At 59.6% G+C, this 27,362-nt stretch overlaps 1 protein-coding gene across 1 annotated transcript; it reads right to left on the reverse strand.

Annotated features, from left to right (window-relative positions):
• Window positions 1-485: 485 nt before the first annotated feature.
• NIBAN2 (niban apoptosis regulator 2) lies at window positions 486-24,354 on the reverse strand. The gene is made up of 13 exons (XM_054393223.1): window positions 24,052-24,354; window positions 18,706-18,834; window positions 17,881-17,986; window positions 16,506-16,673; window positions 10,636-10,751; window positions 10,444-10,548; window positions 8,166-8,328; window positions 6,722-6,909; window positions 6,394-6,549; window positions 5,625-5,741; window positions 4,438-4,545; window positions 4,237-4,348; window positions 486-1,375 (listed from the first exon to the last, which is right to left on the reverse strand). The coding sequence occupies exons 1-13, from the start codon at window positions 24,352-24,354 to the stop codon at window positions 486-488; spliced, it is 2,661 nt and encodes an 886-aa protein (XP_054249198.1).
• Between the last annotated feature and the right edge of the window lie 3,008 nt (window positions 24,355-27,362).

Genomic DNA, 27,362 nt, shown 5'->3' on the forward strand with positions numbered 1-27,362 from the left:
CATGCCCTTGGCCACCATCCCCTTTTCCATCATCCCACTGGCACACCTGGGGCCATCTGGGTGGGATGGTGGTGGGCAGGCTCCCAAGAAGCCCCCTGGGTAGGGTCGGGGCAGGACCCCACACACTCATTCACACTGGGGGCAGTGCCAGCCCCCCCAGCAGCCCCCAGCACTCATGCTAGGGGGGGGCAGATAAAGCAGCTCCTCAGGAGGAAAGAAGAAAATAAGGCAGAAGGACAGAGCAGAGTGCAGGGGGTGCCCCATGCTGGGCCAGGGGCCTCCCCCAGTCCAACCCAGTAGGACCACTTGGCTGTGGCCAGCCTTGGGCAGCAGCAGGGCCCCCCCCCAAAGTAGGCAATAAGGTCTTGGTGTTTCCCATCCCCTCCCTCTCCCCACAGGCCACTCTCCATCCCCAGCAGGTCCTGTTGCCCTCACCCCAACCCCCGGTGTCACCGGGACCAGTCCACAGCAGGGGGTGCCAGGGGCTAGAACTCGGTCTGCACCCCCTCACCGCTCTCTGTCGTGCCCATGGGCTGCCCAGGGCTGCTCGGGCAGGCCACCTCCTCACCTGTCTCCTTGTCACTGGGCTGGTGGCAGGCTGGCCCAGGGGCTGGGGACAGGGGCTCAGCTCCAGGGGCGGGGGATGCTGGTGTAGCATGGGGCACCTTGGGCTCTGCTGGGACATCAGCTCTGGGTTTGGGTGATGGGATGGCCTGCTGCATGCTGGCCTCTGCTGGGACATCAGCTCTGGGCCTGGGTGATGGTGCAGCATGCTGCATGCTGGCCCCTGCTGGCACATCATCTGCAGGCAGGGGTGATGCTGGTGATGCTTGCTGCACCTCAGCTGCTGGTGGAGCTGCAGGTGACGCCGGTGCGCTGCGGTGCACCCTGACCCCCTGACTGGCTGCCCCTTGCAGGGGGACATCACCTGGCACACAGCCTGCTGCCACCAGCGCCTCCTCCCTGCTGGCACCGCTGTCCTGCACGCCGCCGGTGCCGTTCGTCAGCCGCTCCTCCGCTTCACCTCCGCCCCCGAGGCTCTCCTCTGCCAGCGCCTCCCGGATCTTCTGCACCCCATCCGGGCAGCCGGGGGCCGCCGCGGGCTCCGGCTGCTGCGGGGAGCCGGGCTGCAGCAGCTCCTGGGCGCCCACCTCGTAGGGCAGGACCCCCTCGTCGGTCTGGATGACAGACACCACCTGCTTGGCCCTGCGGCGCCGGTCGGTGCCCGGCTCGGGCTCCTGCTGCCCGCTGTACTCCTCGGCCCAGTCGATGGGGAGGCCCTCGGCCAGCAGGTGGAGGTTGGGATCGCTGTTGTGCAGCACCATGCTGTCCCGGTACAGGTTGTGCTTGCGCTGCACCGCCGCCTCCTTCACAGCTGCGGACACCCACACGGCTCTCAGGGGGGCTGGGGGCAAGGGGCAGTGCCCACCCGCCTCGGGGCACCTCCCCCCCAGTCCTGCTCTTGGGGGGAGGGTGCAGGGAGAGGTGTCTGGAGCTGGGAGGAGGGTTCAGCATCCCGCCTGCCACTCAGCTCTGCCAGCAGGAGGGACTGCAGGGAAAACTGCTGCTGGGGCAGCCCCGAGCACCCTGCCTGGGGTCACCTCCTCCTTACACAGCTCCCAGCACCCTGTTTGGGGTCACCAACTCCTTACACAGCTCCCAGCACCCTCTTTGGGGTCACCTCCTCCTTACACAGCTCCCAGCACCCTCCTTGGGGTCACCTCCTCCTTACACAGCTCCCAGCACCCTGTTTGGGGTCACCAACTCCTTACACAGCTCCCAGCACCCTGCTTGGGGTCACCTCCTCTTTCTACAGCTCCCAGCACCCTGCTTGGGGTCACCTCCTCCTTCTACAGCTCCCAGCACCCTGCTTGGGGTCACCTCCTCCTTACACAGCTCCCAGCACCCTGCCTCGGGTCACCTCCTCTTTCTACAGCTCCCAGCACCCTGTCTGGGGTCACCTCCTCCTCCTACAGCTCCCAGCACCCTGTTTGGGGTCACCTCCTCCTCCTACAGCTCCCAGCACCCTGTCTGGGGTCACCTCCTCCTCCTACAGCTCCCAGCACCCTGCTTAGGGTCACCTTCTCCTTACACAGCTCCCAGCACCCTGCTTGGGGTCACCTCCTCTTTCTACAGCTCCGAGCACCCTGCTTGGGGTCACCTTCTCCTTCTACAGCTCCCAGCACCCTGTTTGGGGTCACCTTCTCCTTCTACAGCTCCCAGCACCCTGCCTGGGGTCACCTCCTCCTTCTACAGCTCCCAGCACCCTGTTTGGGGTCACCTTCTCCTTCTACAGCTCCCAGCACCCTGCCTGGGGTCACCTCCTCCTTCTACAGCTCCCAGCACCCTGCTTGGGGTCACCTCCTCCTTCTACAGCTCCCAGCACCCTGCCTGGGGTCACCTCCTCCTTTCTACAGCTCCCAGCACCCTGCTTGGGGTCACCTTCTCCTTCTACAGCTCCCAGCACCCTGCTTGGGGTCACCTCCTCCTCCTACAGCTCCCAGCACCCTGTCTGGGGTCACCTCCTCCTCCTACAGCTCCCAGCACCCTGCTTGGGGTCACCTTCTCCTTCTACAGCTCCCAGCACCCTGTTTGGGGTCACCTCCTCCTTCTACAGCTCCCAGCACCCTGCTTGGGGTCACCTTCTCCTTCTACAGCTCCCAGCACCCTGTCTGGGGTCACCTTCTCCTTCTACAGCTCCCAGCACCCTGCCTGGGGTCACCTCCTCCTTCTACAGCTCCCAGCACCCTGTTTGGGGTCACCTTCTCCTTCTACAGCTCCCAGCACCCTGCCTGGGGTCACCTCCTCCTTCTACAGCTCCCAGCACCCTGCTTGGGGTCACCTCCTCCTTCTACAGCTCCCAGCACCCTGCTTGGGGTCACCTCCTCCTTCTACAGCTCCCAGCACCCTGCTTGGGGTCACCTCCTCCTTCTACAGCTCCCAGCACCCTGCTTGGGGTCACCTTCTCCTTCTACAGCTCCCAGCACCCTGTTTGGGGTCACCTCCTCCTTCTACAGCTCCCAGCACCCTGCTTGGGGTCACCTCCTCCTTCTACAGCTCCCAGCACCCTGTTTGGGGTCACCTTCTCCTTCTACAGCTCCCAGCACCCTGCCTGGGGTCACCTCCTCTTTCTACAGCTCCCAGCACCCTGCTTGGGGTCACCTCCTCCTTCTACAGCTCCCAGCACCCTGCTTGGGGTCACCTCCTCCTTCTACAGCTCCCAGCACCCTGCTTGGGGTCACCTTCCTCCTTCTACAGCTCCCAGCACCCTGCTTGGGGTCACCTCCTCCTTCTACAGCTCCCAGCACCCTGTTTGGGGTCACCTCCTCCTTCCACAGCTCCCAGCACCCTGCCTGGGGTCACCTCCTCCTTCTACAGCTCCCAGCACCCTGTTTGGGGTCACCTTCTCCTTCTACAGCTCCCAGCACCCTGCTTGGGGTCACCTCCTCCTTCTACAGCTCCCAGCACCCTGCCTGGGGTCACCTCCTCCTCCTACAGCTCCCAGCACCCTGTTTGGGGTCACCTCCTCCTTCTACAGCTCCCAGCACCCTGTTTGGGGTCACCTCCTCCTTCTACAGCTCCCAGCACCCTGCCTGGGGTCACCTCCTCCTTACACAGCTCCCAGCACCCTGCTTGGGGTCACCTCCTCCTCCTCCAGCTCCCAGCACCCTGCTTGGGGTCACCTCCTCCTTACACAGCTCCCAGCACCTTGCTTGGGGTCACCTTCTCCTTCTACAGCTCCCAGCACCTCTTTGGGGTCACCTTCTCCTTCTACAGCTCCCAGCACCTCTTTGGGGTCACCTCCTCCTTCTACAGCTCCCAGCACCCTGTTTGGGGTCACCTTCTCCTTCTACAGCCCCCAGCACCCTGCATGGACTCATCCCTCTTCTCCTGTGGTCCCCAGGACCCCACATGGAGTCATCTCTCCTTGTACAGCCCTCAGCACACTTCTTGGGGTCACCCCCTCCTCCTCCATCCCTCAGTAGCCCACATAGGGTCACCCCCTCCTCCTCCAGCCCCCAGTACCCTGCACAGGGTCACCCACTCCTCCTCCAGCCCCCTGCACGGGCTCATCTTCCTCCTTACATGGTCCCCAGCTCCCACCACTGTCCCTTCAGCTGCTGCTGAGTCCAGGCTTGGCTTACACTGACTCCTCAACACCCACCCCAGGGTGCTGGAACCCCCCTGGGCTCAGAGCTGAGCAGGTCCAAGCTCCCTGGCCCCACAGGAGCCTACCTTGCATGATGTCTTTCATCACTGACTGGAGCACGACCTCCTCATAGGTGTTCTCCACCAGGATGAAGCTGGCAAAGTCCTCGAAGATCAGCTCCTGAAACTTGGCCAGTTCCTGCCGTGGGGAGAGGTCACTCAGCCCAAGGTGGGACAGGAGGGAGGGACGGGTGGTCCTCCCCCCCACCCCAGACTCTGCTCTCTTACCCCCTTGCAGGTTGGAGCCAGCTTCTTCAGCAGGAAGGGGATGGTGATCTGCAGCAGGGCCTCCCTGAAGAACTTCTTCCTCACGGTGCTGCTGTCGTAGTCGAACTTCTGCAGGGTGAGGGAGGGCAGCCCCAGGCTGATGAGGGCTGTGGGGTGGCAGCTCTTGTGGTTTGCCCTCCCCCCCAACCCATCTGCACGGGTGTGGGCAGGTCCCTCTGCCCCTCCTACCCTTCCCTCCAACCAGGCAGGAGCCAGCTCCTCTACCACTGTCTGCACAACAGTTTTTGGCCCAGGCTGAGCCCTGGGTGGCTTTTGCAGTGATCATAGAATCATAGAGTTGTTTGGGTTGGAAAAGGCCTCTAAGATCATCAAGTCCAACTGTCAACCCAACACCACCATGGCCATGAAGCCAGGTCCCAAAGTCCCATGGCCACAGGTTTCTTGAACACCTCCAGGGATGGGGACTCCACCACCTCCCATGCATATGGTCAGAGAGGACCTGGATCCCCTGGGTGATTTTCCACTCACCTGCGCCACATCACAAAACCCCAGAATGATGAGGGTTGGAAGGGACCTCTGGAGATCACCAAATCCAATCTCTCTGCCAGCCTTACCCAGAGCAGGCTGCACAGGACAGCGTCCAGGTGGGTTTGGGGTGACTCCAGAGATGGAGACTCCACCACCTCTCTGGGCAGCCTGTGCCAGTGCCTGTTCCAGTGCTCCACCACTCTCAACATGAAGAAGTTCCTCCTCATGCTTAGATGGAACTTCCTACGTTCAAGGCTGTGCCCATTACCCTTCCTCCTGTCACTGGGCACCACTGACAAAAGCCTGGCCCCATCCTCCTGACACCCACCCTTTAGGTATTGATAAGCATTGATCAGATCCCACCTCAGTCTTCTCCTCTCCAGCCTAAAAAGCCCCAAGTCCCTCAGCCCTTCCTCATAAGAGAGCTGTTCCAGTCCCCTCATCATCTTTGTAGCCCTTTGCTGTACCCTCTCCAGCAAGTCCCTCTCCTCCTTGACCTGGAGAGCCCAGAACTGGACAAAGTATTCCAGATGTGACCTCACCGGGGCAGAAAAACCTCAATATAAAAGAACCATTACTCCAGCCAACATTACCAGCCAGAAAGGTCACTTTGGGCCTCTTCCTTGGGCCACTGGAGGTGTCAAGACAGCAGGGCTCACCTTGAGCACCCTCTCAAGGATGCGTTGGATGGATTTGCACAAATCCTCTTTGCCCTGCAGCTTGCCCAGCTCCTGGTGCAGCAGCGTCTCGAAGGTGTGCACTGCGTCGTCCATTTGCTGTCAGCAGAGGCAGATGGTCAGGGGGCACCCAAAGGCACCAGCCTCAGGGGTGGGCAGGGGGCTCTTTAGGGGCACTGCCACGTAGAATCATGGAATGCCAGGCTGCTTTGGGTTGGAAGGGAACCTCTAAAGGTCATCCAGTCCGACACCCCCTGCAGCCAGCAGGGACATCAGGATGAGCCTTCACGCTGACAGGTCCCCAGCATGGCATTCACATCCTGAGGACCTAGGGTGCTGGGGGAGGGTCCAAAAGTGGTTTGTCCCCCACCTCTTACATGCCCTGCCCCAGGCCTGGCTGCATTAGAGCCCAGATTTGGGCTACTGGCCTTGCTGGTGCCAGCTGGCTGGGTGGCAAAGGGGCAGCTGTGGCTGTGCCAGGACACCCAAGCCTGGCTGCTGAGTGCATGGTTGGAGGGTGCCCCAGGCTGCTGCCCACCCATGAGCCCCCTCCCTGCTGGGGGCTCCAGCCCAACAGGGATCCACCACACCCCCTTAGCTGGGTGCCAAGGACAGGAAGGTCCCCGAGACAGGACAGACCTCCCGGACAAAGCCCTGCCTGGCTCGGATGATCCTGGGCCCCCTGCTCTGCCTCCTCTCCCCAGCCCTTCGCTCTCAGCCTGGGGGGACACAGGAGAACCTCGGTCCCCACCTGTCTCATGTGGATCTGGGCTCTCTGCTTGAAGACAGATGTGCTGGAGACGTCAAAGCGCTGCTGCAGGCCCTCCAGCTTCAGCTGCTCCATCTTCTCATAGCAGGACTGCATCTTCACGGGGTGGAAGGCCAGGTGGGACAGCTTCTCCATGTACTGGGGGAGGAGACCAAGCTCAGCAGGACAGGACAGCCACTCCACGTGCCCGGGGCTGGCACATGCCACCCTGCATGGCTTCATTCCCGTCTGTTTTCTCAGCCCAGGGTCCCCCAGCAGTGTCTGAGCTGAGGGTGCCCGCTGGGCAGCCAGGGGCATCACCAGGTCTCACCTCCACCAGCTTCTCCAGGCCACCTTCGTTGACAATGTTCATGTTCATGTCTGTGACCTCCTTGAAGAACACCTCCCTGACCTCAGCAAAGCCCTGGCTCGTGGGGGTCATCAGGGCCTCCAGGATGGAGGAGATGTAGGGCTGGACGTGGTTACGGACACAGACCTCTGCTTTGGGCAGCACGAACGCTGGGCACAGAGTGGGCACAAGCATGGTGAGGATCCCCCTCTGCCCTTCCAGCTCCTCAAATCAGGTCCTAACCCCACCCAAAGGAGGGGGAGCTGCCCCTCTCCCCAGCCTCCCTCCAGGAGAAGGCTCCAGACCTGCAGGCTTCTTGCAGAGGTCCCTCAGTGTATTCAGCCCAGTTGTGTCCCACTGCCCACCTTGTCCCCCACCACCTGGGGCAATACCAGTAAGGACTGCAGCTGCTGGCATCTCCCCAAGGGATCCAGGCCATGCTGACAGGAGCCAAGCTGCACCCCAGGAACAGCCACAGCTGGGTGAAACAGTGGTGGTGGCACCCCAGGAGCTGGTCACAGACACAGCTGGGTGGTGGTGGTGGCACCTCAGGAGCTGGTCACAGACACAGCTGGGTGGTGGTGGCACCCCAGGAGCTGGTCACAGCCACAGCTGGGTGGTGGTGGTGGCACCCCAGGAGGTGGTCACAGCCACAGCTGGGTGGTGGTGGCACTCCTGGAGCTGGTCACAGCCACAGCTGGGTGGTGGTGGTGGCACCCCAGGAGGTGGTCATAGCCACAACTGGGTGGTGGTGGTGGCACCCCAGGAGGTGGTCATAGCCACAGCTGGGTGGTGGTGGCACCTCAGGAGGTGGTCATAGCCACAACTGGGTGGTGGTGGTGGCACCCCAGGAGCTGGTCACAGCCACAGCTGGGTGGTGGTGGTGGCACCCCAGGAGGTGGTCATAGCCACAACTGGGTGGTGGTGGCACCCCAGGAGCTGGTCACAGCCACAGCTGGGTGGTGGTGGCACCTCAGGAGGTGGTCACAGCCACAGCTGGGTGGTGGTGGCACCCCAGGAGCTGGTCACAGCCACAGCTGGGTGGTGGTGGTGGCACCTCAGGAGCTGGTCACAGCCACAGCTGGGTGGTGGTGGTGGCACCTCAGGAGCTGGTCACAGCCACAGCTGGGTGGTGGTGGTGGCACCCCAGGAGCTGGTCACAGCCACAGCTGGGTGGTGGTGGCACCTCAGGAGGTGGTCACAGCCACAGCTGGGTGGTGGTGGTGGCACCCCAGGAGCTGGTCACAGCCACAGCTGGGTGGTGGTGGTGGCACCTCAGGAGGTGGTCACAGCCACAGCTGGGTGGTGGTGGTGGCACCTCAGGAGCTGGTCACAGCCACAGCTGGGTGGTGGTGGCACCCCAGGAGCTGGTCACAGCCACAGCTGCACACAGCCATGCCCACATGGTGTGCCCCCAGGGCTGTACCTCGGATCTTGCTGGCCAGGTGCTCCTTGGAAGTGATGATCTGGTCCATGTCTGTGCGGATGATGCTCTCCATCTGGGGCCTCTCCTGCTCACACTTGGCCATCACTGCATCGTACTGGGCCTTGGTCTGCTCATAGACCATCCTGTAGACAGCATCTGAGATCTGGAGACAGAGAGCTGGGGTGGGCAGCTGCTCCCAGCACCTCCTGCTGCCCCCACTAACCAGCACCTCCAGCACCAGATGCCTGCAGGACCTGTCCAGCCTTCACCCATGCCCTGACCAAACCCCTCCTCACAGCCTGGCAGGAGGTTTTCCACATCAGGACCCCTCCCAAGCTGGGTCAGATGAAACTCACACTGTGCAAAACCTGCTTCAAGCTGATGCCTGCTGAGCTGATGCACAGAGCTGACTCCAGCAGCCAAGCTGCCCCAGAAAGTTCTGGGGATAGTGGTGGTCTGGGGATAGTGGTGGTCCAGGGATGATGGTCTGGGGATGCTGGTGGTCTGGGGATGGTTTTGGTCTGGGGATAGTGGTGGTCTGGGGATGCTGGTGGTCTGAAGATAGTGGTGGTCTGGGAATGGTGGTGGTCCAGGGATGATGGTCTGGGGATAGTGGTGGTCTGGGGACAGTGGTGGTCTGGGGACAGTGGTGGTCCAGGGATGCTGGTGGTCTGGGGATGGTGGTGGTCTGGGGATAGTGGTGGTCTAGGGACAGTGGCTGTCCAGGGATGCTGGTGGTCCAGGAATGTTGGTGATCTGGAGCCTGGAAGTCTGGGCAGGGGAGCTCCTGACCCCACTTGAAAGCTGTGCCCTGTCCTGCTCAATCTGCCTGCAGTCTCAGGACCCAGCCCCAGAGCAGGATGGAGCCCCTGGCCGTGGCCTCACGCTCACTTTGCAGCCAAGCAGAACGATTTTGGGGCTGGCAGGAGGCAGAGACACCTCCCTGCTCCTTCCCTTGGGCTTCCAGCTTTGCAGCCAGGACTGGAGCTCCTGCAAAAGCAGTGTTTGTGTGGGTTTGGGCTGCTCCAGGGACACGTGATGGGCCTGGTGGTGACCAGCTCTTGGACTGAAGGTTTCACAACAGCTTTGAAGAGCCCTCAGTGTTTCACAAGGGCTGGGGCTGGATTTATCCCTGTGCTGCTCTAAAAATGGCTCACTAAATATAGCCAGGATGGGCTCTGCTCCAGGGCTGGGCTTCCTCCTCTTTGTGTTCCTGGCCCCAGGGACCAGGCAGTGCAGGCAGGGTTGGGCAGGGCTGCTCCAAGGGCATGGCAAGGAGCTTCAAAAAGCCAAAGTGCAGAAGAAGGAGAGCTGCTTGCAGAAAGGGTCCTGGGGGTGTTGATCAACAACTGGCTGGAGATGAGCCAGAGTGTGGCCAAGAAAGCCAACAGCATCCTGGTCTGGATCAGCAATGGTGTGGGCAGCAGGAGCAGAGAGCTCAGCACTGTGCTCAGCACTGGTGAGGCCACACCATGAGTCACTTTTGGGCCCATCACTCCAAGAAGGACATTGAGGGATGGAGCAGGTCCAGGGAGGGACAACAAAGCTGGGGAAGGCTCTGGAAAACAGAGCTGGTGAGGAGCAGCTGAGGGAACTGAGGGTGTTTAGCCTGGAGAGAAGGAGGCTGAGGGAAGAGCTCATTGCTCTCTACAACTACTTGAAGGGAGGTTGTAGAGAGGTGGTTGGTGGTCTCTTCTCACGAGTCACAGCTGACAGGATGAGAGGAAATGGCCTCAAGTCACCCCAGGGGAGATTTAGGTTGGAGATGAGGTAAAACTTCTGTACCAAAAGGGCTCTCCAGTCTGGGACAGGCTGCCCAGGGCAGTGGTTGAATCCCCATCCCTGGAGGTGTTTAAAAGCTGTCTAGAGATGTTGAAGGCCAGGCTGGATGTGGCTGTGAGCAACCTGCTGCAGTGTGAGGTGTCCCTGCCCATGGCAGGGGGGTTGGGACTGGATGATCCTTGTGGTCCCTTCCAACCCTGACAATTCTATGAATCCATGATTCTAGATATGGTGCCCAAGGATATGGTGTAGTAGTGGCCCTGGTAGAGTTAGCTAATGGCTGGGCTTGATAATCTTGAAGGTCTTTCCCAACCATGGTGGTTCTCTGATCCTGTCTGATTCTGTGGTCCTTCTGCAGGGGGCCAGGAGCGGAAGCGAAGCCACCCTGGAAGCTGATGGGCACCAAGCCTGGCACGGAAGGGCATCCTCCCACCAAAAGCAGGCAGGGGGAGCAGGAGCCCATGCCCCCCCTCTCCCAGCACCCCCAGCCCCACACCTGGATCCAGGTCCTCTGGCGCTCCTGGGCCTTGCCCTTCAGCCGGGGGCCGATGGTGCTCCTCAGCTCGGGCAGCAGCTCCTCCATCACCAGGTTGCTCAGGACCTGCGAAGGCAAGAGGCTTGGGTGACCCTGCTCAGCCTGCACCCCACCACCCCCCAGCTCTGTCAGAGGGGGGGGCCAGCTCCTGACCTGGGTCTGGGTGCCACACAGCATGTCCCAGGTGCCGAACTGCTCCTTCGACTGCCGGTACATGCGGATGGCGTCCGTGAAGGCTGGAGCCTCCACTTTGGAGTCCTCGGAGATCCCTGGGGAAGGGGTGGGTTGGGGGATGAGTGAGCAGCCCAGCATGGTGAGCCAGGGGCAGCCAAGCTCCTTGCAGCATCCCCAGCCCACCTTCCCAACCGGTGCCTCGTGTGCCCCCACACCCTTGGAGCCATGGATGGAGCCCAAGGCTGTCACTGGGACTGGGGATCCCCCCCCACCCCCCAGCTCCTCAAGCTGCTTGGGGCAGCAGCATCCCAGACACAGTGCCTGCCTTGGGGGTTCCCACTCTGTCCACAGACTGATCCTCTCCAGAGCCAGGCTGAGGACAGGGAGGCCAGCAGCAGGGGCTCAGGAGGATGGAGGGCTCAGTGCCCCCCAGCAGTGCATGGCGACTTGGGAGCTTGGTGAGCCCAGCTGGCACAGCAGGATGGGGGTCTCAGCAAGCCCTGGTGGTGCACAGAGACTTGGGGGCTCACTGAGTCCCCACAGCATAGCAGGAGCAGGGGCTCAGCAGGCTGGAGGGTTCAGTGAGCCCCAGCAGTGCATGGGGACTCAGGGACTAGGGGAGCCCAGATGGCACAGCAGGATGGCACACTCAGCAAGCCCTGATGGTGCCTGGGGACCCAGGGGCCTGGTGAACCTCCACAGCATGGCAGGAGCAGGGGCTCAGCAGTCTGGGGGGCTCAGTGAGCCCCAACACTGAAAGGGGCCCAAACAGCACAGCAGGATGGGGCAGCCAGGGTGGGGGCTGGAGGAAGAGGAGGGCTACAGGGAGTGGTGCAGCTGGGGAGGAAGAGGAAGGCAGCCAAGACAGTCTGAGTCAGGGCCCCATCCCTGAGCCTTCCCTGCAGGAGGCAGGCTGGGCTGCAGCTGTTTGGGCTGTCCCCAAGAGGTCACCACAGCAGAGCTGCCAGGGTCACCAGCACGAGGGGTGCTTGGGCATCAGCCCTGCCTTCCTCTGGCACCCACCAGGAGGAGGAGCAGGGTGCTGGAAGCCTGCAGTCACATCTGACAGGGAGAAAGGAGGAGGACGAGGTGGGGGCAGAGGACAAGTAGGACAGCCCAGGATCCTGCTGGCACATGTCCCATGAGTGTCCCTGCCTTGTCCCAGCCTGTCTGGGCTCCAGCTGTGGAGGTGCCTCCCAGCCATTCCTGGGAGTGAACTCCCCCAGCACCCCAAATCCCCTCCCCATGGCTGGATCCCTGGCAGCAGGGAAGCAGAATGGGAGCAGAGATCAGGGTGGCCCCGTGACCCAGGGTACCCCAGCAGAGCCACCAAGCTCAAGGCTCCCAGAGTGCAGTCCTGGACTGCCCAGCAAGCTGGGGACACACAACCAGGGATGGTTTCTCCCTTCCCAGGGCCAGCCTGGGGTGCTGAGCAGATCCTTTCCAGCACAGGGATTTTTCTAAGATGATTACAGTTAACTCCAGGCCTAATCAGCTTTTCCTAAGGGGCAGCTTAATATAAAAGGAAAAAAAAATTGCTGAGAAAGTCAAGTCTGAGCCTTTCTCAGTGCTCAGTGGGAGCCAGAGCACAGCTGAGCTGTCAGGGGCTGCTGCTGAGCTCTCAGGGGCTGCTGCTGAGCCATCCCCAGCTCCCTGCAGCTCAGCATCACCTCCCAGGTGGGACAGCCTGGTACAGGCTCCAGCTCCCTGCCAGAACTGCTGCAGTCAAACCTCATCATCCAAACCATGCAGGATTTGCCCCAGGAGAAGCCATCTGGATCTGCCCAAGGGTCACTCAGCCCTGGCTGAGCCCAAGGGGACAGTGAGCTCCAGCTGCAGGAGCTTGGCTCCAGCCCTGCCCCCTGCCCAGGGACCAACAGGTTGGGCTAGATGCAAAGAACCACCACGCAAAGCTAATGAGTTTGCCTCATTAACATACAGCTAATGATCAAAGGCTGGAGACCCTCCACTGTGAGGCCAGGCTGAGAGAGTTGGGGCCACTAAGCCTGGAGAAGAGAAGGCTCCAGGGAGACCTTCTGGTGGCCTTGCAGTGCTTGAAGGGCTGAGCAGAAAGCTGGGGACAGACTTTTGAGCAGAGCCTGCTGTGACAGGACAAGAGGTGATGGTCTGAAACTAAAAGAGGGAGATTCAGACTGGAGAGAAGAAATTTACTCTGGGGGTGATGAGAGCCTGCCCCAGGCTGCCCAGAGAGGTGGGAGCTGCCCCATCCCTGGAACTATTCCAGGTCAGGTTGTTTGGGGCTCTGAGCAACCTGCTCCAATTGCAGAGGTCCTTGCTGGCTGCAGAGGGGTTGGACTGGATGAGCTTCAAAGGTCCCTTCCAACCCAAACCATGGTTGTATGATTCTAAACAAGCACTGATCTGAGCTTGTCTTGTTGTGGATGGGAAGGAACCACCCAAGCCTGAAGCCCAGCCTGGAAAGTCTCCTGGGATGGTGGTGGTGGTGCATGGGAGGATGGGAGCATCCCTGACACCAAGGAGTGATGCTACATCTTGACTGCCTCAAAGTCCACCCTGGTCATGGCAAGGGATAATTTCCTCTGGCCAAGGGAATGAAGAAATGTGAGCTTGAAGCTGCTTTTTGTCCAAATCACAGCTAAAGAGAACCACAGAATTGTTTGGGTTGGAAAAGTCCTCTGAGATCACCAGGGCCATTAAACCATGTCCCCAAGTGCCACACATTTCTTGAACTCCTCCAGGGATGGGGACTCCATCCCCTCCCTGGGCAGCCTGTTCCAAAGCCTGGCCACCCTTCCAGTAAAGACAGTTTTCCTCATAAATGGAGCAGCCTTCCCCCAGCAAGGGGCAAAAGCCAGTGGGGTGGGCACTGCCCTGGCCCCAAGTGCCAGCACACAGGGCAAGGGATGTCCTGGGAGCAGCTGAGGGCACTCAGGCTGGGTGAGGAAGAAAATTGCACCACCTTAGAGGAGAGCTGCTGTTACCAAAACAGAGTCTGCAGAAGGTTGGTGAAAATTCCCACACTGAACACAAGCAGAGGCAGAGACAGAGCCTCTAATTTAGGGGGGAAAGGAATAAACAAATAAATAAATAAATTGCAGGCCACCACCAGCAGAGCTTTCTGGTATCTGAAACACAAGCTGGGAACTCACAGGAGCCAGGAGGGCAGAAATGGTGCCAGGGAGGGAAGAAGCATCTCACAGAGGGGGCAGGGTTGTAAAAACATAGAAACCACCACCCCACCCCAGCACTGAGCCTTTCCTGTGCCACTGCCCACCCCAGGGAGCTCTCCTCATCATGAGGAGGAGAGGATTTGATGGCACAGCTCTGGCTGGCAGTGGGGATGGTGCTGAGCTTCCATCCTCCTCCCTCCCACTCAGCAGCCAGGGTGGGGAATTAAAGAGAAAGAAATTGGCTTTACTGGTAGGAGAGAGATCTCCTGTGAAGACAGGCTGGGAGGGTTGGGGCTGTTCAGCTTGGAGAAGAGAAGGCTCCAGGGAGCCTTTAGAGTTGCATTTCAAGTATCTGAAAGGGGACCTACAAGCAAGCTGGGGAGGGACTGCTGAGAAGGGCTTGTGGCAGGAGGACAAGGGGTAGGGCTTTGGAACTGGAGCAGGGCAGATTTAGGTTGGACATCAGGAGGAAGTTCTGCACAATGAGGGTGGTGGAACACTGGCACAGGTTGCCCAGGGAGGTGGTGGAAGCCTCATCCCTGGAGACATTCAAGGTAAACTTGATGGGGCCCTGAGCAACCTGATCTAGTTTAAGATCATAGAAGCATAGAATGGTTTGGGTTGGAAGGGACTTCAAAGACCATCTGCATGTCCCTGCTCACTGTAGGGGGGTTGGACAAGATGACCTTCAATGGTCCCTTCCAACCCAAACCATCACCATTCTGTGATTCCTCTTTCACCAGGAGCTGGGTTTGCTCCTGCTGGGTCCAGCCAGCACGCACAGGGGAAGCTTGGGGTGCTGAGCCAGCAGTGACACTGCAGCAGCATCCCCAGGGATGAGCAGCTCCCAGACACCCTGTAAAGGAGCCCAGGGCTGTGGGGACACACTTGTCCCCAGGAGCTCAGCCACCCCCATGGATGTGGTTTGCAATCAGGAGCTCCAGAAGGGAGGGAAGATCAAAGCTTCCAGCATGGGAGGATGGCAACCCTCACCGAAACCCAGGCTGCAGATCCAGCCCCATCCCTCCACTCCCCAAACAGCAGCTCCAGCAGAACTGGAGCTGCAGCCAGCTGCCAGGAGTGCAAGAGGTGCTTCCAAACCAGGCAGCATCACTCTTTGCCCACTGAAAGCCCCAATTTTGAGGAGGTTTCAGTGCTGGCACCTCCCTCCCTAGGAAAAATTTCACCACCCTAGGCACCACCAGGACCTGGGTCTCAGCCCAGAGCACACAGGCCACAGCCAAGCAGGAAAGTTGTGTTTTCATGCCAGAGTATGGCTGATGTGAGAGGTAGGACCTGCTCCACCCCAGCCCCTGCCCACCCTGCTCCCCTCTGCCTGCAGCCTCTGCTGCCCTCGCTCACCACAGCCCACAGGGCATGGAGCAGGGTGCTGGGGTTTGGGCTTTGGGGGTGGCTTTAATGACCAAATATTTCCTGCCTCAAGGCAGAAAACAGACCTCAGGGCTGTCTCCTGAGCCAGGCTCTGTGCTGCCACCTGCAAATGCTGCCTGGCCTGCTGAAGGCTTCATGTTCCTTATGGGCACCAGGATAGAGCCAGGCACAGGGATGTCCCAGAGGGGCTGGATCCCTCCCTCTGCCCAGCCTCCCCCAGAGAGAGGCTCACTGATGCTCAACAGCTCCCAGACAAATCCTCCTCTTGATCTCCAAACCAAGCCCCTTGGCCCAAACCCCCACCACTGCAGGGTCATGGAATCAGAATTGTTTTGTTTGGAAGACACCTTTAAGGTCACTGAGTCCAAGCAGTACCCAGCACAGCCAGGTCACCACTAAACCATGGCCCTCAGCACCACATCCACAGGGCTTTGCAGCTCCTCCAGGGATGGGGACTCCAACACTGCCCTGGGCAGCCTGGGACAGGGCTTGACAACCCTTTTGGGAAAGAAATTGTTCCTCATGTCCAACCTGAACACTCCCTGGGGCAACTTGAGGCCATTTCCTCTTGTCCTATCACTTGTTCCTTGGGAGGGGAGGCTGAGCCCCACTTGGCTCCAACCTCCTTCCAGGGAGCTGTAGAGAGGAGTCACAGAATTGTTAGGGTTGGAAGGGACCTCAAGGCTCAGCCAGTTCCAATCCCCCTGCCATGGGCAGGGACACCTCACACTACAGCAGGTTGCTCACAGCCACATCCAGCCTGGCTGCAAAAACCTCCAGGGATCCTCCAGTGGGACCTGTAGGGAGGAGGCATCCAGTGGGTGGCACAGGGTGGTCAGATAGAGGGGGCAGCTGGGTACCCCTCCACCAGGTGGAGCTGGGCAAGGTCCATTCCTGCTGCTTTGAGTGGAGTTTACTGTGCCAAGGTTTCCAAATTCACCACTGGGTTATAGACTCATAGAATTGTCAGGGTTGGAAGGGACCTCAAGGATCATCCAGTTCCAACCCCCCTGCCATGGGCAGGGACACCTCACACCACAGCAGGTTGCTCACAGCCACATCCAGCCTGGCCTTAAACACCTCCAGGGATGAGGCTTCCACCACCTCCCTGGACAACCTGTGCCAGCGTCTCACCACACTCACAGTGAAATGAGGTCTCCCCTGCACCTCCTTCCCCCTCCCCCCCAAGCTCCCTCAGCTGCTCCTCACCAACCCTGTTCTCCAGACCCTTCAGCTGGTCCCTGTCTGGAGCAGGAAGCCCTCAGGGCCCAGGGAGGAGCCCGAGTGTGCCCCCAGCCCCCTCACCATTGTTGCAGTGCCGCACGCAGTCCTGGAACACCGCTCGCCACTTCTGCTGCTCCTTGCCTGTCATCACGCAGCAGTAGTAGTGCCTGGCATAGGGGTGCCAGAGGATGAGGGGGAAATCCGTGGGGCACTTCAGGATGGGAGCCTGCCCCGACTTGGGGGTCACACCTGTGGAGAGGGGAAAGCTGCTCAGAGGAGCAGAGGAGGCAGGAGGGTGATGGGGTGGGGCGTGGAGGGCGTCCGCGGGCACCGGTGTCTGGTGCGGGCAGGGGTACACAGAGCCCTTGGCTCTTTCCCACTGCCTTGGAGTTGTGGAGTCATGGAATGGTTTGGGTGGGAAGGGGCCCTTCAAAAGTCATCCAGTCCAAGCCCCCTGCAGCCAGCAGGGACATCTGCAACTAGGGCAGGTTGCTCAGAGCCCCAAGCAAGCTGACCCGCAATGGTTCCAGGGATGGGGCAGCTCCCACCTGGGCAGCCTGGCAGAGGGTCTCACCACCCTAGCACGCAAAAATTCATCCTGGAGCCTTCTCTTCTCCAGGCTGGAGATGCTACACCCCAAACCCCACCCCTTCCACCAGGTCCTCAGGGATGCTACATTCCAAACCCTCCCCTTCCACAAGGCCCTCAGGATCCTACACCCCAAACCCTCCCCCTCCACAAAGTCCTCATGAATCCTAAACCCCAACCCCACCCCTTCCACCAGGTCCTCAGGGATCCTTCACCTCAAATTCTCCCTTTCCACAAGGTCCTCAGGGATACTTCACCTCAAAACCTCCTCCTCCACAAGGTCCTCAGGGATCCTTCACCTCAAATTCTCCCTTTCCACAAGGTCCTCAGGGATCCTTCACCCCAAACCCTCCCCTTCCACAAGGTCCTCAGGGATCCTACACCCCAAAACTACCCCTTCCACCAAGTCCTCAAGGATCTTACTTCCCAAAATCACCCCTTCCATAAGGTCCTCAGGGATGCTACAGTCCAAACCCTCCCCTTCCACAAAGTCTTCAGGGATCCTACACCCCAACCCCACCCCTTCCACCAGGCCCTCAGGGATCCTACCCCCAATCCCACCCCTTCCACCAGGTCCTCAGAAATCCTACCCCCCAACCCCACCCCTTCCACCAGGTCCTCAGGGATGCTACAGTCCAAACCCTCCCCCTCCATCAGGTCCTCAGGGGTGCTACAGTCCAAACTCTCCCCTTCCACAAAGTCCTCAGGGATGCTACCCCCCAACCCCACCCCTTCCGTCAGGTGCCTGCGGACACCCACATCCCGGAACCACCCCTTCCCAAAGGTTCCCCAAGGGCTGCCCAGCAGCACAGGGGTGCAGGTGACCACAAGCCTTCCCCTCCAGCCCACAGCCAGCAGGAGCACTCACCAGGCAGGCTGCTGTTCACCAGCTCCAGGTACTGCTCGACGGAGGTGAGCACCTTGTAGCCAGCGCTGTTGACCAGCACGCGGGGGGGCAGCTCCCGCTCGTAGGCCTGAGCAGAGAGGGATTGGGGAGGGGTGGGGGGGTGGGATGGGTTAAAACTGTCTCTTTTTCATTTTTTTTTTTTTCCCTTGCAAAGTTCAGAACAGAGAAAGCGAAAGAGTGTAAATAAGTCACTATTGGGTGTGAAAAAGCAAAATACTGATTGCTCTGAACACTTCCATTGGATAGATAGAAATGTTTAAGAACTATTGCTCAGAACAAAGTGGGCACTCTGCACATTCTGCAGTGGGGGCAGTTGCTGGGCTGTCTGGCTGCTGTTTCTTCTTCTCTTCTGGCTGAAGATAACACACTGACCTTGGCAGCTAAGTTAACAACTTTCTGCTTAACTAACTCTGCTTCTCTGTCCAGGGGGGTCTGGGGGGGAAGCTCCTGGGAGAGAGAGAGGCCCCTTTGGGAAGGGTCCCCTTTTGAGGGAAAGCAAAGGGAGCTTGGTTGTGTTCTTCTGTTGATTGTATATATTTGTAAATGTTGGGAATTTTGTCTATTTGTACAGATTCATTGCATCTCATCACAGATTGTAGATTTGCTTGTGAATACAGCTTGCATTCGCTTCCAGACTGAGCTAGCCTGGTTATTGTCAGTTGGGGGGGGGGGGGGGAATATCAGCTCACACTGACACAGTGGGGGAGCATGGCCCCAGCCCCACAGCCCCGGGGGGGGGTGCCCCTGCTGCAGCTGTGCCCACCAGGGACGGGGGATGCCCCTCACCAGTTTGTTCTCGTAGAGGACCAAGCCATAGTTGTGTGGCACCACGCAGAAGCGGTTCCTCCACTTCTTGTTCTCCTCGATGTACTGGAAGATGTTGCCTGAGTAGATGACGTGGTCCTCCAGTGGGACCTGCAGGGAGGAGGTATCCAATGGGGGGCACAGGGTGGTCAGATAGAGGGGGGCAGCTGGGTACCCCTCCGCCCGTGGCTGCGGCTGGCTCAGGGAGCTGGGCAAGGTCCATTCCTGCTGCTTTGGGTGGAGTCTACTGTGCCAGGGCTGTGCCAAGGGTCTCCAAGCTCACCACGGGGTTATAGAGTCATAGAATTGTTAGGGTTGGAAGGGACCTCAAGACCTTCTGGTTGATGGCCACTACTGAGCAGTACAAAGCATAGAGTCATAGAATCACAGAACTGTCAGGGTTGGAAGGGACCTCAAGGATCAGCCAGTTCCAACTCCCTTGCCATGGGCAGGGACACCTCACACTACAGCAGGTTGCTCACAGCCACATCCAGCCTGGCTGCAAAAACCTCCAGGGATGAGGCTTCCACCACCTCCCTGGGCAACCTGTGCCAGTCTCTCACCACCCTCATGGGGAAGAACTTCTTCCTGACATCCAATCTGAAGTTTTCCTCCATTCCCCCCACTCCTATCACTCCCTGACACCCTACAAAGTCCCTCCCCAGCTTTCTTGCAGCCCCCTTCAGATGCTGGAAGGCCACCAGAAGGTCTCCCTGGAGCCTTCTCTTGTCCAGACTGAACAACCCCAACTCCCTCAGTCTGTCTCCAGTCTGCCCTTGTCCACCTTGTCCCTCTGCATGCTGGGGTCCCCCTCACCTCCAGCATCTCCCACGTGGACCTCTGCATCCCAGCTCCTTCTCCTGGCTGGTGATGAGGAGACACCAAAGCCTTGGCAGAGCACACTGCACTGTGCTCTGTTTTAGGTGACCTCCTCCAGCTGAGATGAAGCTCAGGCAGACAGCACTGGGGGTTGCTGTGCTGCTCTCAGCACTCCGGGAGCTCAACACATTTCTTCCTAACATCCAATCTGAATCTACCCATTTCTAGTTTTGTTCCATTCCTCCCCAGTCCTATCACTCCCTGACACCCTAAACAGTCCCTCCCCAGCTTTCCCCTTCAGAGACTCCTCCAGCATTGCAAATTTTACTGCTGAATAGGTGCATCTGGGTGGCAACCTTGAGAGGGATCCCATGCACAGCCCCAGGAAACTTCAGAGGGGCTGCACTCTGCACCTTGGTGGTGTTCACCATGGTGGGGGTCACCCCCCTGTCCCTGCAATCTCCTTCCTGAGGGATACACCAAGCACAGCTGAGCTCACTTGGCTGAGTGGAGGGTTGGAGCCAAGCCCTCCAGAAGCTCTTCCCAGCCTCAGCTCCTGCTAGCTCCCCACCCTGAGAGGCAGGCAGGCTTTTTTCACCATGAGGGTGCTGAGACACTGGCACAGGTTGTCCAGGGAGGTGGTGGAAGCCTCATCCCTGGAGGTTTTTGCAGCCAGGCTGGATGTGGCTGTGAGCAACCTGCTGTGGTGTGAGGTGTCCCTGGGCATGGCAGGGGGGTTGGAACTGGCTGATCCTTGAGGTCCCTTCCAACTCTAACAATTCTATGATTCTATGACTCTATGCTTTGTACTGCTCAGTAGTGGCCATCAACCAGAAGGTCCTGCTAGGGTGTGGGTCAGAGACCAGCTGCAGATGAGAGGAACCAAGCCCTGCCCTAATGTGGTCTCCAGATGGGACAGGGAAGAGGGAAAGCAAGAAGCCTCCCTCCAGAGCCCAGTACCAGGTGATGCTTACCTGCTCTGGGCTTCATGGAGGACCAGCAATGGGAACAGGCTGAGCACATCTCCCCCAGGCTGAGCACATCTCCCCCAGGCTGAGCACATCCCCCCCAGGCTGAGGACATCCCCCCCAGGCTGAGCACATCCCCCCCAGGCTGAGGACATCCCCCCCAGGCTGAGCACATCCCCTCCAGGCTGAGGACATCTCCCCCAGGCTGAGCACATCCCCCCCAGGCTGAGGACATCTCCCCCAGGCTGAGGACATCTCCCCCAGGCTGAGCACATCCCCCCCAGGCTGAGGACATCCCCCCAGGCTGAGCACATCCCCCCCAGGCTGAGCAGCCTCTCTCCAGCACCTTTTGGCCCCCACCCCAGCAGCTTCTCCACCATCCCAAACACAGCCTGGCTGAGCAAGCCAAGAATTTGTCCCAGGAATTTTTATGATCCCAGGAACACAAACAAGAGCCCAGAGTCTCTGGTGAGGGTGGGAGCATGCAGCAGCCACTTCTCCTGCCATGGCCACCCACCAGCTGCCACAGTGGCTGCCAGGTGGAACCAGCCAAGGGCTTGAGGCTCACCATGCCACAGCATCAAGATCCTTCTGCAGGACCTTTCCTTCTCCTCCCCCTGCTCTGTCCATCTCCTAGTTCCCAGGAACCCCACTGCCTTCTCCAAGCTTCCCACCACTCCCTGACCCCCACAGCCTTGGGTGGTGGGGGAGGTCTGAGAGCAGCTTGGCTCAGGAGCCAGGCTGACAGCACCTCACTGCTCCTCACTGCTCTCCAAAGGCCTTGGAAGGGGGAGAAGAATGCACAAAGCAAAGCTCTGCAGGGCTGGGGGACAGTGAATGGTGAGAGCCTGAACCCCAAGGGTCAGGGATGGGGCCAGGAAGGTGCTGCTAGCTCAGGACCCCACCTGTGTCTCCCTGGGGTGGCCATCCAAGGAGATTCACTTCAGCCTCACTGCCTGAGGCAGGTGAAGCCATATGGGTAGGTTTAGGACATCAGGAGGAAGTTCTGCACAGTAAGGGTGGTGGGACACTGGGACAGGTTGCCCAGAGAGGTGGTGGAAGCCTCACCCCTGGACACATTCAGGGTCAAACTCAATGGGGCCCTGAGGAACCTGATCTAGCCACAGATCATAGAATCAGAGAATGGTTTGGGTTGGAAGGGAGCTTAAAGATCATCTGGATGTCCCTGCTCACTGCAGGGGGATTGGGCAAGATGACCTTCAAGGGTCCCTTCCACCCTGAGGCATTCTGTGATTCCATGATTCTAGGAATCAAATGCAGGCTGAGCTCTGGCATGGCTCTGGGGGACCCCCAGTTCACAGCCACCAGCATCCTGGGAGCCCCAACACAGTTGTGCCATGGGGAGGCACCAAGGTGGCACCACCCAACCCCAACAAATATTTGGGACAGGCAGGTATGTGCCACATTGCTGGGCTGGGCAGGGAGGGCCCTGTGCTGCAGGGGCAGGGAGCAGTGGGGAGTGAGACCTGGGTCAGGACCTGTCAGCTTTGGGGCTGGGGGGACACCTGGGCTGCTGCAGCCACCAAAGGCAGGACCACTCAGACCTTGTTCTCATCAATGATGCTTCCTGCTGGTGTTTCAGGTGACTGAGCCATGCTTCAGATCCCCACTCTACCCAGGAGAGCTACCAGCCCCTGGTACCAGTGTGGGAGCTGCCCCTCAGCACTGCTTTCCCCCAGAGGTGGTGAAAAATAAGGTAAAAAAAAAATCAATCAAATCAATACAATCAATGGCAGATTGCTTGAGGACAGGGAGGACACTGCCCTGCATCTTCTTGACATCCCCAAACTCTGAGCCATATCTGCTCTAGTGTGAGGTGTCCCTGCCCATGGCAGAGGGCTTGGACCTAGATGACCCCTGAGGTCCCTTCCAACCCTGACAATTCGGTGATTCCATGATGTGGGGAGAAGAAAGCCCAGCTGAAGGAGATGCTCTCCCCCCAGCTCCTTCCAGAGCCACCCCACACAGCCACACAGCTCCCCAGGGTGTTTGGAGCCCCAGCACATCCCAGCAGAGGACAGGCCAGGGCACAGGAGGAATGTCCTATTTACACAGTGGTGTTTCAAAAGGCTCACACGGTGTCCATGACCTCCTCACCCTGACATCGTTCCTCAGACATTCCTGAGCTGCTTGCTGGAGCTTTACAATGAAGCAACCACCCTCAGGATGGAGGTACCCTCGGGGGGGAGGAGCTGAAGGCATCTGCTGAATCGTGAGGAACCCAAGGGAGACCTTGCTGAGGACACCAGGAGCTCAGCTCCCACCCAGGAACCTCCACACCTTTATTTTGCTCCACACACCCAGTGGCCAGGCAGCTTTCAGAGGAGATGGGACATGTCTGGGTGCCTGAGTGAGGTGTCACCTTCGTGGGTGGGCCAGGGAGACAGCCACTGTGAGCACCCAGGGCTTCAGTCTGATCTCCTGAATGTGATGTCTCAGTTTCATCACAAAACAGTCCTCTAAGCCCCAGACAAAAGCAGAAACCCACCCCCCCTATGTGCAATGACATCTCCTCCTGCTTCCAGGACAGCAGCTCCACTGGCCCAGCCAGGGAGGGACCTCAAACCATGCCTGCTGGTGAGAAGCCCTGGCTGGTGTGCATCTGGTTTTGGAGGTGGGAGGGCAGGATCCATCCCTGGGTGCTGGAGTCACAGGCAACAAGCCCCATGGAAGACTCCATAGAGTCCTGTTGGCAGGCAAGAGACACACGGCTGCTGGAGATCAGACCTGGAGCCACCTCTGCCTTCCCCAGGGGGGTAAGGGACATCTGCCAGAGCATTCCTCAGAGCATTCCTCAGCCCAGAGAAGAGAAGGCTCTGGGGAAACCTTAGAGCAACCTGAAGGAGGCTACAAGAGAGCTGGGGAGAGACTTCTGACAAGGGCTGGGAGTGACACGCTGAGGGGCAATGGCTTTGAGCTGGGAGAGGGGAGATTGAGAGTGGAGATCAGGAAGAAATTGCTGAGAGTGAGGTTGGGGAGACACTGGCACAGGTTGCCCAGGGAAGCTGTGGCTGTGCCCTCCCTGGAGGTGTTCAGGGCCAGGCTGGATGAGGCCTTGAGCAACCTGGGCTGGTGGGAGGTGTCCCTGCCCATGGCAGGGGGGTTGGAACTGGATGGTCTTTGAGGTCCCTTCCAACCCAAACCATGCTGTGATTCCTACCTTTCCCTGGGCATTTTCCCAGGCTGGAGCACCACTCACAGCCAGGAGCAGGATGGCAGCCCAACACTGGGCACAAGGGGGTCCCAGGAGCTCCTGCCAGCCCTGGCATCAAGACCAGGCATGCACAGGGGCTGCAGCCAAACGCCAGCCTTGCCCCTGCTTGCTGGGTGTGCCCATTGCACAGGCTGGCACAGACCCCACCCCCTGTGAGCCCGAAGTGCTGCACGGATGGCACCGGCGCCTCGGGGCTGGGCTGGGCCAGGGGCTGCATCCCACCTGGGCAGGTGGAACGGAGAGGGGGATGTGCTGGGGCTTGGGGCTGGCTGGGCAGGGGGCTGGGGGTGCCCAGGGGGCTCTTACCTTGCGGTGGAGCAGCTGTGGCTGTGGCCCCCCACTGCCCTCGATCTCATAGCGGACGCTGTTGAAGAGTGCGACCCCGAACTGCTCCTGGTAGCAGCGGCAGAACTCCCCCAGCACCTTCCCTGTCCTCTCTGCAAGGGGACAGCAGGGGGGGCTCACACAGGGGCTGCTTTTGGGGGGGTCTCCTTGCTGAACAGCCCACCCTGGCACCCTGCTCGGGCACCTTCCCCCTGTGCTGTCCACCCACCCCACACCTCCAAGCAACCTCCTGCCTGCTGGAGCAGGGTTCGGTGGAGGGGTCATGGCCGAGTCCTCTGCCCTCTCTGTCCAGCCTAGGAACAAATTCGGGGTCAGGATGATCTTTTTTGGGTCAGGGTGTTCTTTTCTGGGTCGTGCTGAGCTCTTTTTTTAGCCCCTCAGGTTATGCTATGGATTCCTCTCCCGGGCAGGAAATTCCTGACATTAAGCTGACTCCAGCTGCCCAAGTCCTGTGCAGCTCCCCAGCCCTGCTCTGACTGCCTCAGCTGGCTGAGGCTGGGGGCAACTCCCTGTTCCCCAGCCCCAGGTTTCACTCACACCCACCCAAGCTCCCTGTTCCTCCCCCATGAAGGCAATCCCATGGGATGGGGCTGGAAAGCTCCAGGCTCAGGGCACTGCACACAGCAGGGACACTGGAAGGGGAAAGGACAGCCTGGCCCCCACCACATTTCTCATGTCACCCCTGTGTGAGGCAAGGACCCCCACCAGAACCTCACATCCAAATTATAGTGAGGCTGAGCTGCTGAGAGAGCTACAGCAGCCGTGTGCCCCCCTGCACCCCACACTGGAGGAGATGCCTTCATCCCAAGGCAACACCTTGCCCCAGCAGCCCCCTGATGCTCAGGCTAGGGGAGGGACGTTGCAAACGCACCCCCAAGCAGCAGGGACAGAGCTTTCCCTGCCCCAGGGTGGCAGCCACAGAAACCTTTTGATCCTCCCGGGGCACCATCCACAGCGAGGGAATGGAGCTGTCCCACGACCTTTGACAGCAATCCTGCCCCTACTGACACCCTGTCCCATGCAGTAAACCCTGCCCCATCTGCAGCCTGCCCCACCCAGCACCCTGCCCCACATGCACCCTGCCCCATGCAATAAACCTGCCCCATGCAGCACCCTGCCCACTTGGCACCCTGCCCCAGACAGCAATCTCTGCCCCATGCAGCACCATGACCCATGCAACACCCTCCTCAAGTGCACCCTGATCCATGCAGCAAAGCCTAGCCCATGCAGCACCCTCCTCAAGTGCACCCTGATCCATGCAGCAAAGCCTAGCCCATGCAACACTCTCCTCAAGTGCACCCTGATCCATGCAGCAAATCCTAGCCCATGCAGCACCCTCCTCAAGTGCACCCTGATCCATGCAGCAAAGCCTAGCCCATGCAACACCCTCCTCAAGTGCACCCTGATCCATGCAGCAAAGCCTAGCCCATGCAACACCCTCCTCACCTACACCCTGATCCATGCAGCAAAGCCTAGCCCATGCAGCACCCTCCTCACCCACACCCTACACCATGCATCAAACCCTGCCCCACATAGCACCCTCCTCACCCACACCCTGCCCCACACAACAAACCCTGCACTCTGCAGCACCCTCTTCACATATACCCTGCCCCACACAGCACCCTGCTCTGCATGCATCCTGCCCCATATTCACCCTGCTCCATGTAGCAAACCCTGCCCCATGCAGCAACCTCTCCATGTACCCCCTGCCCCATTCAGCCCCCTGCCCCATTCAGCACTCTGCCTCTTCCCCTCCTCACCCCACCCCCAGACCTCACATGGGGCTGCTACACCAAAAGCACACTCATCTCACAGCTCAGAGCCAGAACACAGCATCCCAGCATGATGGGACTGGAAGGGACCTCTGGAGAGCATCCAGTCCAACCCCTCTGCTACATCAGGGCACCTACAGCAGCTTGCCCAGGGTGAATCTCTCCAGAGAAGGAGACTCCACAACCTCTCAGGGCAGCCTGCTCCAGGCCTCCAGCACCCTGACACCAAAGATGTTTCTCCTCCTGTTCAGATGGAACCTCCTGGGCTCCAGTTTGTGCCCACTGCCCCTTGTCCTGTCCCTGGGCACCACGGACAGGAGCCTGCTCCCATCCTCTTGCCCTCCACCCTTTAGCTCTTGCTGAGCATTGATCGGATCCCCTCGGACAGGGGAAGAAGCTCCACCACAAAGCAACACTGAGCCGCGGAGACAACTCCCCCCTCACGCTGCCTTTGGCACACGGAGCCTCGGCTTTGAATTTCACTCTCAACTTTGCCCCAGAGCCTGTGAAAAGGGAAGAATTTGAGTCGCCTCCAACAATTTCCGACGGCTCAGCCTCTGCCCGAGCGCTGGCGATGGGCGCGGGGAGGGAGGGAGGGAGGGAGGGAAGGAGGGAGGAACGATGCTGGCCACGCATCCGCGAAGCCGGAGCCAGCGCGATGCTAGGGGCACGAACCCAGACAAAACAGCCTCCAGCGCCAGCCCCGGCACGGCTCGGCGGCGGCCACAGCCTCCGGCGGCAGCCACCCTGCAGCTGTGCTCGCAGCCAAGTCGGCAAGAAGGAGCAGCTTGCTCCGGGGTGCTGCAGCTTGCTCCAGGGTGCTGCAGCTGCTCCGTGGGATGAGCAGCTCCGGCGGAAAGCCTTGCCCGGGGGTGGTGGCTTGGGGGCTGATAAACTCGTCCCCGAGGAGATCACCGAGTCAGGCAGCCCGGGGAAGAGAAGGCTCCCGGGAGACCTTAGAGCAGCATTGCAGTACCTGAAGCAGGCTACAAGAAAGCTGTGGAGGGACTTTTGACAAGGGCTGGGAGTGACAGATGAAAGGGAATGGATTGGAGGTGGAAGAGGGGAGATTGAGACTGGAGATTAGGAAGGAATTCTTTATAGAGTGAGGATGGTGAGACACTGGAACAGGTTGCCCAGGGGTGTCCCCTCCCTGGGAGTGTTCAAGGCTGAGAGAGTTGTTCAGCCTGGAGAAGAGAAGGCTGATGGGAGGTGTCCTTGCCCATGGCAGGGGGTTGGAACTGGATGATCTCTAAGGTCCCTTCCAACCCAAACCATTCTATGATCACAGACTGCACTGTGCTGCAAGGGACCCTCAAAGGTCCTCTTGTCCAACCCCCCTGCAGTCAGCAGGGACACCTGCAACCAGAGCAGGCTGCTCAGAGCCACCTCAAGTTTGAACTTGAAAGTCTCCAGGCACAGGGCCTTCACCACCTCTTGGGCAACCTGTTCAGTGCTTCACCACCCTCACAGTAAAGAAATTCTTCATGTCCAACCTCA

Source organism: Indicator indicator, chromosome 28, assembly GCF_027791375.1.
Source record: "Indicator indicator isolate 239-I01 chromosome 28, UM_Iind_1.1, whole genome shotgun sequence".
NCBI lineage: Eukaryota > Metazoa > Chordata > Aves > Piciformes > Indicatoridae > Indicator > Indicator indicator.

Bases quoted from the DNA above. Each gene is read 5' to 3' on its own strand.
- NIBAN2 (XM_054393223.1), bottom strand. From the start codon at position 24,354: ATGACCCCTCCACCGAACCCTGCTCCAGCAGGCAGGAGGTTGCTTGGA. The intron at 8,329-10,443 runs GTGTGGGGCTGG...CTCTGTCTCCAG, and splicing joins GCCAGAGGACCTGGATCCAG to ATCTCAGATGCTGTCTACAG. The intron at 6,550-6,721 runs GTGAGACCTGGT...CTCCTCCCCCAG, and splicing joins GCCTGGAGAAGCTGGTGGAG to TACATGGAGAAGCTGTCCCA.